Source organism: Labeo rohita, chromosome 3 (assembly GCF_022985175.1).
Source record: "Labeo rohita strain BAU-BD-2019 chromosome 3, IGBB_LRoh.1.0, whole genome shotgun sequence".
Lineage (NCBI taxonomy): Eukaryota > Metazoa > Chordata > Actinopteri > Cypriniformes > Cyprinidae > Labeo > Labeo rohita.
In genome coordinates, this window is record NC_066871.1 from 20,246,468 (window position 1) to 20,259,345 (window position 12,878).

General features: G+C 38.0%; 2 protein-coding genes across 4 annotated transcripts in view; one reads left to right on the top strand and one right to left on the bottom strand.

The window, feature by feature from the left end:
* The window catches only part of syt17 (synaptotagmin XVII), a 25,241-nt gene continuing 12,363 nt past the window's right edge, over nt 1-12,878 (top strand). Inside the window, exons 1-5 of one of the 3 annotated variants that reach the window (XM_051099650.1) lie at nt 1-674; nt 5,020-5,042; nt 6,415-6,563; nt 11,692-11,840; nt 11,933-12,549. In XM_051099650.1, coding sequence (XP_050955607.1) covers nt 11,735-11,840; nt 11,933-12,549 — 723 coding nt within the window. In that variant the 5' untranslated portion in view covers nt 1-674; nt 5,020-5,042; nt 6,415-6,563; nt 11,692-11,734. Of the gene's footprint in view, nt 675-5,019; nt 5,043-6,414; nt 6,564-7,742; nt 7,782-11,691; nt 11,841-11,932; nt 12,550-12,878 lie in introns of those variants that run through there. The other 2 variants (XM_051099634.1, XM_051099641.1) reach the window with 2 other exon arrangements.
* The window catches only part of clec19a (C-type lectin domain containing 19A), a 27,015-nt gene continuing 22,290 nt past the window's right edge, over nt 8,154-12,878 (bottom strand). Inside the window, exon 7 of the mRNA XM_051099979.1 lies at nt 8,154-8,703. Coding sequence (XP_050955936.1) covers nt 8,537-8,703 — 167 coding nt within the window. The 3' untranslated portion in view covers nt 8,154-8,536. The remainder of the gene's footprint in view (nt 8,704-12,878) is intronic.

The window sequence follows — 12,878 nt, forward strand, 5'->3', positions numbered from 1 at the left end:
CGCACAGACCCCGGCTCTCGTAAACTCCCGTCTAACGTGTTGCCGTAGCAGCAATTATCCCTTTCACCTGCCTGTCTCTCCTCAGTCCACGGTGGAGGGAACAACAAGTGGTTGCAGCCAGCGAGGTGCTGTAAAAACGGGCTGGAGGAGGCGGGGAGGGATGCACATAACAGATTTGATATCCATCAGTGCTTCTGCAAACCTGGATGAGTCACTGGTCTCTGAAAGAAACACAGGGCAGGAGGGGGGGAAGGAGGGCGCTGCTCTCTCCAGGGAGAGGAGAGCTGGCTGTCTTGCATGTCATTTGTGAGGACTAGGCACGACCGGAGAGGGAGGCAGGAAAGAGAGGGAGATTAGGAGTGTCTGGGTGGGTGGGATTGAAGATGATGGGGAGGAAGAGGAGATAGAGAGATAGATAGAGAGGGAGAGGGGGTTTGTTTGTTGTTTTCTATTTGGCTCATCACTCTTCAAGTAGATTTTGAAAGGATGGATGGAGGAACTAACTCCACAGAGACCTGAATTCATTACTCGATTCATATCCACAGATTTTCTCTCTCTCTTTCACTCTTTCTCTCTGTTTTGTTGAGTCAATCTGGATTTGGAGAGTGGCATGTTGCACTGGATGGGAAGTGAGACAGTGGGGCGAGAGTAAGAGGAGGATGGCGTACACACAGGTGAGTCCCGGTCACTGCACTCTTTCCCATCTGGATCCTTCTGGATCACTCTTTCATCCTCATATGTGTCGTTCTTTGGACATCTTATGAATGTTTCTGGTCAAGGCCTTGAACCATTTCAGTTTTATCTGTATTATTTGTGTGTATTTATTCACTTTAATGTCTTATTATATATGAAATATAAGGATTTGATGATATCATATTCAGACTGCCTATGGACACTTTTTTCTACATTTTGAGTGTTAAAAACTGTCTATTGATTGTCTATTGAGTCTTTTTAGCAGAATCAGTGCCTTAAAATGAATCCCTTTACTCATATGAGTAAAACCACTGCTAATATTTTCAATCAATACAGAAATGCAGACAGACTCAGTGATGTTTTTTGTGATTTTAAGTATGAACGCAGTTTGTTTTTGTTATTGAAGCTCTGTGGTTGTGTATTTTGTGCTGTATTCTGATTCACGGTGCTGTGCTGAAGACCCCTGGCATGGGATTATCAGTTGCTGGAACTGGCCGTTCTGACCAGTGGGAACTATGGACAGTCGTCCCCTCCTCATGTCAGTGACCCTAATGCGTCATCTGTGCCTGAGCCAGCGGCAGCAAGGTGCGGGCTGGGAGCGCCAGGAGCTCGTATCACTGTTGCCATGGTTACAGCCACAGCTAATTGCTTAGACAACATTGGGCCGCTGATGAGGAGCAAGAGAGCTGGACTGAGGTTGAGAGCAGGAACAGGGGGTGGGGAACGGGAGAGAAATCAACCTGTAGATGTTTACAAGTGTTGAGAGGAAGGGGTAAATAACTGTGCATGAGTGTATAAGCAATCGGATGCGTTGATCTTAAAAGATTCTGTATGTTTTAGGCTCTTTCCCTTATAGTCTGACTGATACGTAGAGGTGGTGGCAATAACATTATAACTTTTTTTTTATACAGATCAGCTAGCAGGTGACTTGGTAATATATGTGACCCTAGACCACAAAACCTGTCTTAAATAGCATGGGTATATTTGTAGCAATAGCCAAAAATATGTTGTATGGATCAAAATTATGACTTTTTTGCCAAAAATCATTATAGTAAAGTTTATGTTCCATGAAGATATCAAGTAAAGTTTATGTTCCATGAAGATATTATGTAAATTTCCTACCGTAAATATATCAAAACTTAATTTCTGATTAGTAATATGCATTGCTAAGAGCTTCATTTGGACAACTTTATGGGCGACTGGCTCAGTATTTTGATTTTTTTGCACCCTCAGAATCCACATTTTCAAATAGCTGTATCTCGAACAAATATTGTCCTGTTCTAGCAAACCACACATAAATGGAAAGCTTGTTTATTCAGCTTTCACTGTATAAATCTCAGTTTTAAAACAATTCACCCTTATGGCTGGTTCTGTGGTCACACATAGTTCTGTTCAAAGGTTTGGGGTTGGTAAGTTTTTTGAAGTCTCTTATGCTCACCAAGACTGCTTTTATTTCAGCTAAAAATACTGTAAATACAGTATACTAAATTATTATTACAATGTTTAGAATTTAATATATTTTGAAATCTAATATATTCCTGTGATGACAAAGCCGTTGTACTGCTTAAAGGAGAAGTCCGCTTCCAGAACAACAATTTACAAATAATTTACTCACCCCCTTGTCATCCAAGATGTGAAGAAATTATGTTTTTTGAGGAAAACCTTTCAGCATTTTTCTTCATGTAATGGACTGATATGGTGCCCCGATTTTGACCTTCCAAAATGCAGTTTGAATGCAGCTTCAAACGATCCCAAATGCGATTGTAAACGGTCCCAGCCGCGAAAGAAGGGTCTTATCTGGCGTAACAATTGATTATTTTAATAAAAATAATACAATTTATATACTTTTTAATGCCAAACGCTCGTCTTGTCTTACTCTGCCTGGACTGTTTTTTCCAGTTCGTGACAGTTAGGGTATGTCGAAAAACTCCCATCTCATGTTCTCCCTCAACTTCAAAATCGTCCTATATCATTGTTTTACCTTCTTTGTAAAGGGTGTTTGATCTTCTTTGCGTGTTCACTTTGCAAAGACTGGGTCGGTACTTCTGCAGCGATGTAGGATGATTTAGAAATCATTTTTGAAGCTGAGGGAGAAAATACGATTGGAGTTTTTCGACATACCCTAACTGTCTTGAGCCAGAATACACAGAGTTCAGGCAGAGCAAGGCAAGACAAGCATTTGAGATTAAAAAGTATTTAAATTGTATCTTTTTAATGAAAATAACCGATCATTTCGCTAGATAAGACCCTTCCTAATTAGCTGGGATCATTTACAACCGCATTTGGGAGTGTTTGAAGGCGCATTTAAACTGCATTTGGGAAGTTCAAAATCGGGCCCCATACCAGTCTATTATATGGAGAAAAATGCTGAAATGTTTTGCTCAAAAAACATAATTTCTTTACAACTGAAGAAAGACATGAACATCTTGGATGACAAGGGGGTGAGTACATTATATGTGAATCTTATCCAAAATAACAGCATTTATTTAAAAAGGATATCTTTCATAACTATATAAAAGAAAATAGGCCTTCCCCCTAATAGTCGACTGACCGTTAGTCGATGAGAAGAGGCTGGCTCGACCAAAAATTAAAGTGCTATTAAAGCGCTATTAAAGTGTCTGTGCAGAGTGTGGAAGCTGAATAGTAGCACACTCACTGCATGACAGATGGAGGCACAGATGCGGTCACTTGCTCTTAAAATACTATGTCGTTTTTGGCCATACAGATAAAAGTAATACATCTTTCGAATCTGTAAAGACTCTACGTTTACTTGTGTGCACTCACAATAACAACGAAACACTGCACTTTTGTAAAATAATGAAAGCAAACAGGATGTGCTTTCTGCCATCTCAGTCTCAGTGAACTTATACCTCATACCTTATACCTTATACCTCAGTGAGTGCGAAACTCAGTTTATACTTGCCTTCCAGACTTGAAATATATATAGAGAGAGAGTGAAATGTCTACTTTCAAATGAACCTATTCAAATAGAAAACACATACTCTCAGATTAAATATTCAACATGAAACATGTAGGTGCATCCACTACTGCGGAGATGACAAGTCAGTGTGGTCAACTTTATCTCTTAAGCCAAAAACAAAGTGTTAAAACATTAATGCAGTCTCCTTACTGTTTTTCCCTGAAACATTCATAATTATTATATCTGCCGGTGCACTGTAGCAAGCTTTTTGTGTGTGCGCTTGAGTGCTTATTAGGCTATGCAAGCAATTAAAGGCTTATTATTATGATTTAAATGGTTTATTAATAAACGTGCGACTAGTAGTCAACTTATCCTTAAAATGAATGACTACTAGTGGACCAGAAAAATCTTTAGTCGAGGGCAAGAAAATATAAAATAATATAAAGTTTTAAAATATTTTACTCTTTACTTAAAATAGTTTTTACTGTCACTTTTGTATAGTTAAATGCATCCCTGTTAATGAAAAGTATTTATTTCTTTAAAGGGGACATATCATGAAAATCTGACTCTATCCATGTTTAAATGTTATAATCGTGTCTCCAGTGTATCTATCAGCCCAGAAAATGTGAAAAAGGACAACCCAGTAACTTTATTATGGTAAGCCTTTCTCTGCAAGCATGTGAAAAATTATCCGTTCAGATTCTGCTTCCCCCTTGACGTAGGAAGAGGATCTTATTATAATATTACCACCCCCTAATCTGCACGTTCCACCCACGGCACCATCATGTAGTTTTCGCAAGCAACAACGGTGTACCAGTTCTAAAGCCATGGCAAAAGTTCGATCAAAGCATGCTAACTGTTCTGTCTTTGGCTGCACAGATGAGCACAAAACATTATTAAGAGTCCCCATCTCAGAGGGGACAAGAGGGCAGTGGATTTATTGATTTAATAGTTAGTTTAATACTCACATGCCATGTGACAGATGCTTTCTGTACGTGTGCTTCAAATGTGTGCGCTCAGAAAACCACGTATCAAATGTTTAAACTAATATGGCTTTAAAATGCATAATTTCATCAACTTCATAATTAAAACCAAACAGATGTTTTTGGCAGAGTGTCTGATGTACGAGCTGTAAAGGCATAGCCCTGTTCTGGAAAAGGGGACGGGGAGCAGCAGCTGATTGCCTTTTAAAGAGACATGCACAAAAACGCTCAAAATAGGCATTTTCAAAATGATAAAATAAATGATCTGCGGGGTATTTTGAGCTGAAACTGCACAAACACATTCTGGGGACACCTGAGACTTATATTACATCTTGTAAAAGACACCTGTCCACTCACTAAATATTTTTTTTCTCTTTCTTGTACATGACATTGACTCTTTGCTGTACTCAACCTTTGAAAAAGGGCAGTTGGAACCCATCAATGAGGTATGTAGAGAAAATTGTTTATTTGGGCCACTATTTTCTCGCATGATGTAGGGGACAAAATGTCTTATAAAATGTTCTATAGCAGCTCAGAGATCCTGTTTCACAATTTATCCTGACATGCATGTTCCCAAAAATCATGCATGTGAAAAAGTGAGAAACTTAGCAAGAAGCCTGACACCCACAGATTTTTCAGACCATTAAATGCCTTCAAACATACACTTGCATACAACCACTGAAAAAAAAAAAAAAGTTTACAAACTCAAAAGTTGTATGTTGACCTTTTCCTTCTATCTTGTTCTTTAACCATCAACATCCTGTCTCAAGTCATTCATTATTTAACCAACTAGGCACATATTCAGCCTCAGCGGAAGTGAAAGTGACTTGGTTTTTGGAGCAAGTAATCTTCATGATTTTGTTGAGTTTGTCTGTCTCTTTGGAGTCAGTCAGTCTAAACTGAAGAGAAGCAGGTTGTGTTGTAAAAAGACTAATATCATTTTCATAAAGGAACTATATCTAAACATCTGGCCTCAGTTCTGGTCTACCAAATAACGGTCACACTGAATGACTGTAGTCCCGCCCAACTTCCTGTTTCATTTGAAAAAATGTCACCATGGGAAAGAAAATTATGTTTACACTAACAAAAGGGTGGCATATGCACAACGGCTGCATTTATTTGAACAAAAATAAACAGTGAAATATTGTGAAATATTATAACTATTTTAATATTTTTTAATTGTAATTTATTTGTGTGATGGCAAAGCTGAATTATTTGGTTATTACACCAGTCTTCAGTGTCACATGATCCTTCAGAAATCATTCTAGTATGATGATTTTCTGCCCAACATTTCTCATAATTAACAGTCCTGAAAACATTTGTGCTGTTAATGTTTTCTGGAAATCTTTGATGAATAGGAAGTTCAAAAGAACAGCATTTATTTGAAATATGAACATTTTCTATCATTATAGATGCACTTGCTGTCAATTTTGATCAGTTTAATGCATCCATGCTGAATAAACGTATTAATTCTCTTTAAAAAAAAAAACTCATTTGGTAGTATATATATCTTTAACTAAATCACTTTTGGTGGATTGGCACCGACCCAGTTCAGTTCACTACAAAGTCCCACTAGAATACTTAGAATAGCTATAGTCTCACTAGAGATGTAAAAAAAAAAAAAAATGTTATTTAGATTTTTTGGCTTCAAGCTGCAGTTAACTAGACAATTACAAAAAAATCCTTTATGCACTGATCATTCATTACCATTTTTCTCATCATAATATGTCATGTTTGTATAGTCTGCTTCCGGTGCAGGTCAGTCGTTCACTGTTTACCGGAGAGTCTCTTTGTGTCCCTTTGTGATCTTGTTCTCAGGGTCTTCTGTCCAGACTGTCTGACTTCCTGTTGTGTCGCTGGTCGTGCCGCTCCTGTTGGCAGTGGTGCTGGGAGTGCAGCTGCTGTCAACCCACTGATGAGGAGGTGGAGATTCTGGGGCCTTTTCCAGCTCAGACTCCATCATGGCTGTGAGTACACACCCGTACAACCCTCATACAACTCACAAGCAATGCTCACACATCACAAATAACCCAGAACAATTCATCATTCATCTCATATGTCTACTCTCTCATCATAACTGTCAAACTCAGATTTAGACAGACAGAGATTGAATAAACAGTGTTAGTGAACAAATCTCTAGACAGTCCCCCTGTCAAAGGCTCATTTTTGATGATGGATGATGTGTTGTGGTTATGTTTGGAATGAAATAGCCTGCTTATTGAATGCTTCATAGTATGAACTGCATATCTACATACTATTTATATTACTGTACTACACACTACCAAAAATTTGGGGTTGGTAATATTTTAAGCCTCTCATGCTCTCTAAGGCCAGAAAGGTAGTACGAGCATTGTTAAAACAGAGCATGTGACATCAGTGGTTCAACCGCAATTTTACAAATTTTGAAAGAAAACAAAAATAACAACAGAAATATCTTAATTTGTGTTCTGAAGATGAATAAAGTGTCTTACGGGTTTGGAATGACATGACGGTGAGTAATTAATGTCAGATTTTTTTATTTTTGGGTGAACTATTCCTTTAACTACAGTCAAACAAGAAGTTTACATTGAGAAACAAAAATGTACAGATAATGTACTCACAGTCGTAAAGAAATTGTTTTTTGAGGAAAACATTTCAGGATCTCTCTCCATATAGTGGACTTCTATGGTGCCCGTGAGTTTGAACGTCCAAATTGCAGTTTAAATGCAGCTTCAAAGGGCTCTAAACGATCCCAACGGAAGAAGAAGGGTCTTATCTAACGAAACGATCAGTCATTTTCTAAAAAATATAAAAATGTATACACTTTCTAACCTCAAATGCTCATCTTGTCTAGCTCTGTGAAGCGCATACATCTGTGTAATCCGGGTCAAGACAGTTGGGGTATGTCGAAAAACTCCCATCTCATTTTTTCCTCCAACTTTAAAATCGTCCTACATCACTTTTTTACCTTTTTTGTAAAGGGCGTTTGACCTTCTTTGCATGATCCCTTTGTAAACACTGGGTCGGTGCTTCTGCAGCGATGTAGGATGAATTTAAAGTTGGAGGAGAAAATGAGATTTTTTTTACTTTCCCTAACTGTATTGACCCGGATTACACGGAGTACGCATGTGCATGGCAGAGTTAGATAACATAATTTTTTTCACGACTGAAGAAAGAAAGACATGAACATCTTGGATGACAATGGGGTGAGTACATTATCTGTACATTTTTGTTCTGGAAGTGAACTTCTCCTTTAACAGAGCAGTAAATCAGGTTTCTCTAGTTGTAATCATTGGTTTTGCAGGCTTATGGAAGTGACATTAATGCAACAGATGGCTTTTCTGAGACATTCTAGGAAACTGTTTTTTTTATTCTCTGTTAACTCAAGCTTGTAATGACTGGGGTGTGGAGCTATTTGTGTTCCCATGCAGGAACAGCAAGGGTAATATGATTTTAATGGAGACGTGATTCATATATTAGCAAGGATAATTTGTCATTTGAATGCAAACAGTCACCATGGGCTGTCAAGCTTTTTTAAGCATCTTATTAATGACATCATTCAATGACTTTCACCAGGACTAAACAAAGGTGGCTGTAAATGTCTCTTTTTCCATTTTGCAATACACATTATTATCAATCAGCAGTTTCCTCTCATCAAACGTCATTCGCACTTGTTGAGAATGAAGCCGGTGTGGTCACCAGAGAGTACTGACTTATGCTGGTTTGACTGAGATCATGCTGAGGAGGAATTGATTGTTTGTTTAAAACCGAAAACAGACCAAATGGCTGGATGAGTTGCAAGACTTTTAATTATGAGCTCCCAGGAACAATGCAATCATAGTGTTCAATTCAGAACATATTGGAGATGCAAGAGATGCATTTTCACCGGAAAAGAACATGTTCTTACAGACTGTGATGGTACAGTCATGACATATACCTCACCCTATAAGTCCAGCCACTCTCATTGGCTCAGATTGCTCCTAAGGCCATTTGTTTTAGAATCGCCCGTTGCTATGACAACTATCTCCCTCTGAGCTGTAGTCATGGACACAAAGGGTCCTTGATGATCCCCAAGGGATGACTCGGAATCAGGCCTGCACAAAGATATCCCGTGCAGAATATTTACCTCTGTAGTTGGGAAAACAACCAGATTAGAACAGGATGTTGCAACAAATATTACACAATATTGGGCAATAATGTGATTGCACATTCATTAAGAACTGGATTCACTCACATCGTCAGATATAAAAAACAGAGTGCTGGATTGTAAAATGTTTTTTACTGTTGGTTTTCAGGTCATGCCAAATAGTTGATTTTTTTTTACCTATAAACCACGATTTTTAGCCTTTTATTTGCCTGCTTATATTTCTAATCCGGCGACACTGGTCAAGAAACCCTGCTTTTTAGCAGTGTATGAATTAATATCCCAGTATAATTGATATGCAAAAGTTTGTGCCCTCTTCCAAATGTGGTAGCTTTGCAGCAGATGACACTTGTTTGAATAATAGTTTAGCATTAATTTGTGCAGTGGTAAGTGAAATGTAGTATGAAGGCTTCTTATCTGTAATCATACTGTAAACATTCATGCAAACATGTTTCATAAGCGTCATACAATTTAAGTAACCCTAGTCTTTCTGTTGCAGCTGGTGGACCAAGAAAGTTTTGTTTGTTAAGATGGTAACACAGCCTGTAGCTCAAACACATGGAGCTAGCAATGCCAAGGTTATGGATTCGATTCCAAATGACTTCATAAACTGAAATATTGCAAACAGTACCTGGAATAAACTAGCTGTTTTGGAAAAAATTCACTGCTCTTTAAAAGTTTTGGGTTTTATTTAGGGCTGGCAAATGATTAATCGTGATTAGTCACATACAAAATAAAAGTTTGAGTTTGCCTAATATATGTTTGTATACTGTATGTAATTATTGTGTATATGTAAATACACTCAAATTAATGTATATATTTAAAAGATATATGTTTATTTTCATATAATGTAAATTCTATAAAAATTATATTAAATACATGTACTTGTAAATATTTCTTTATATACATGAATGTGTTTGTATTTATATATACATAATAATTACACACAGTACACACAAATACATTAGGCCAACTCAAACTTTTATTTTGTATGCGATTAATCGTTTGCCAGCCCTAGTATTTTATGGTGTGTTTAGGACCAATTCTCTCTATTAACTAGTTATTTATTAGCATGCATATTACTAACATACTGGCTGTTTATCAGTACTTAAAAAGTACATATTAATGCTTTTTCTGCTTGACCATATGCTAGATCCTTAAACCTACCCCATACCTAAACTTAAAAACTACCTTACTAAATATTAATAAGTAACAAATTATGAGTTTATTGAGAGAAAACACTTAGTTAATAATAAATATGTGTTCCCTAATCAAAAGTGTTACCTGTCAGCACCGACAGCTTTGTCAACATGTAGTGTCGTTGTGCTTTGGGGGTCCCTAGTTGAAGTCCCAGCTTGAGGACCTTTCCCGATCCCATCCACCCCACTTTCTCCCACTTCACTTCCTGTCTAGATACTGTCCTGTCTCATTAAAGGCAAAAATGGCAAAAATAAATCTGAAAAGTACAAAGTACAGTAAAAACTTTTGCATTGTTGCAAAATATTTCTATTTCAGATAGATGCTGTTCTTTCTATACCAGCTTTGTTTTGAGTTCAAGACCATATTTTTAGAAGTATTTAGACACAACCTGCAGTCTGACTCAATTAAGGTGGTGTTAACTAATCATAAAAAATTATGATCTTGGTCTTAACTTGAGATGGAATTGAGTCAAAGTCTGTTTTGTGCAAACTCGAGTACTACAGTACTGTTCTATGTGTCAAGAATCCTGAAAACGGCACAACTGTTTTTAACATTTTATTAGCTATTATCAGCATAATAGAATAATTTCTGAAAGGATCATGTGACACTGAAGACTGGAGTAATGGCTGCTGAAAATGAAGCTTTGTCATCACAAGAATAAATAAATTAATTAAATATATTTAAACAGTAAGTTGTAATAATAATATTTCACAATATCTTTTTACTGTATTTCTGGTCATATAAATGCAGCTTTGGCGAGAATAGGAGATTCTTTTAAAAACATGAACACCCCAAATTTTTAAACAAATAATGTAAATGTTAACATATGTTGGCATTTTCAACAGGAAATGTATTAGTACTGCTTAAAGGCTTAAAGGGTTCATGAACTGCCTTTTTTATTTTTTTGGACTTTTCTCTGAGGTCCACTTAAAATGTTATCATGATTTTTTTGCATCAAAAAACATCATAATTTAGCAGTAATAGGTTATTTTCTGTCCTATTTTGACCCCCATCAGAACGCTCTGTTTGAATAGGCTCAGAAGTAAACACCCACTGCTATGATTGACTAATAGTTGTGTATGTTTGACAGCCTACATCCTTCATACATGGACACTGCTGTGATTTAGGTTAAAAACACATAAATACTCGGTGCATATCAAACGATCTGTAATAACAGACAAAGCAATAGTGACCACGTAATAAAAAAACAGTTAGTCACACTTGTGTGTTATAACATTACTGTCAGATTCAATATAGTCAACATAGCATTGTCTGAAAATCCTGCATTGAATTGTGCCTTATTTGTTAAATATCCATGATAAAATGAAGTGACCAAAGGACCAAGTTCTTACTGACACGTTCTGGATCTTAGTTAAAAATAAAGTTCATCCACTCTTTCCTAATGTTGGGATCAGAAGGAAAGCAATGAAAAAAAAACTGGTTTCTGTGTAGACCTGCGTTTGCCTCATGTTATTTACACGTTATTTAGTCGGTGGGTGGGGCTAAAAAGGCAGTGATGTAGAAGCAGGCATTGATCTCCTTCTGCAGAGGCGGTGTTTAGCCACACTATTGCATCATAAAGTGGCACGTTCCACAACCTGTCGTTTTGGCAGATTGGCTTCAATATAAGCTGTTTTTAGACTAACAAGAACATTTTGAGTTGTGAAACTTACAGGATGTTTTTATAGTACAGTGACCTCTTACATGTCAAAAGATCCAGGGAAATTTGATTTCTCAGTTCATGACACCCTTAACGAACTCATCTCTTCCAGTGTTAATGAATGCAATGACGAGAAAGACACAGATTCTCACTTCATGGCCGAGAACCACGCTTCTCCTGCTCAAAATGACACCTCTACAAACTGCAGACCTGCCTCAGAAACATCCCGATCCACCTTCACCCTGGCAGGCCAGCTCTCCAGTGAGTCCGGACTTAATTTCCAATTTATACAGAATAGCATTATAATGATTGCTTGAAATGCACTTAATGGAGTTTCACTTCCCATTTTGCAGGTCTGAACGCCCGACGGCCAAGCTCCCCCATGGTGGATGTAAAGCCGATTGAATTTTGGGCCATGGGACCCCGGAAGGAAGTGGTGCAGCCCCTGCGTAAGCCTCCGACACCGCCAGATGACTATTTCCGCAAACTGGAGCCTCGTCTGTACTCACTAGACTCCTGCAGCGATGACGTTGACTCTCTGACGGATGAAGAGATTCTAGTGCGGTACCAACTTGGCATGCTGCACTTCAGCACACAGTACGACCTCATCAACGCCCACCTCATCGTGCGAGTCATCGAGGCCCGGGACCTGCCCCCTCCCGTAACATGCGATGGTGCTCGCCAAGACATGGCCCACTCTAACCCCTACGTGAAGATGAGCCTACTGCCCGACCACAAGAACTCCAGGCAGACCGGCGTTAAACGCAAGACCCAGAACCCAGTTTTTGAAGAGCGCTTCACTTTTGAGATCCCCTTCCTGGAGGCCCAGAGACGCACCCTGCTGCTCTCTGTGGTCGACTTCGACAAGTTTTCACGGCACTGTGTCATCGGGAAAGTGTCTCTTCCTCTTAGTGAGGTTGATCTAGTGAAGGGAGGACATTGGTGGAAGGCACTCGTGCCCAGTTCTCAGGTAATACCACTTGCCTGACTCACATTATTATTTTTTAGTCATTTTAGGTGTGGCACTTGCACAATAACTGAGAAGTTAGATCACAGCAACGTGATCTCATGAACATTTGCATGTATTTTACGTAAAATGTGGTTCTACAAAACGTACATTTGCTTAACATTTCTACAGACACTAAAACATATACAATACTTGCGTAAATGTACAGTAAAAGTCATATTTTTCTTTATACTGTACACAAATAGTTATAGATAGGTTTAGAGGTATGAGTGGGATTAGCGACTATAAAAAATATCTTTTTAATGCAATATTTTTACTAAAATGGTAATTTC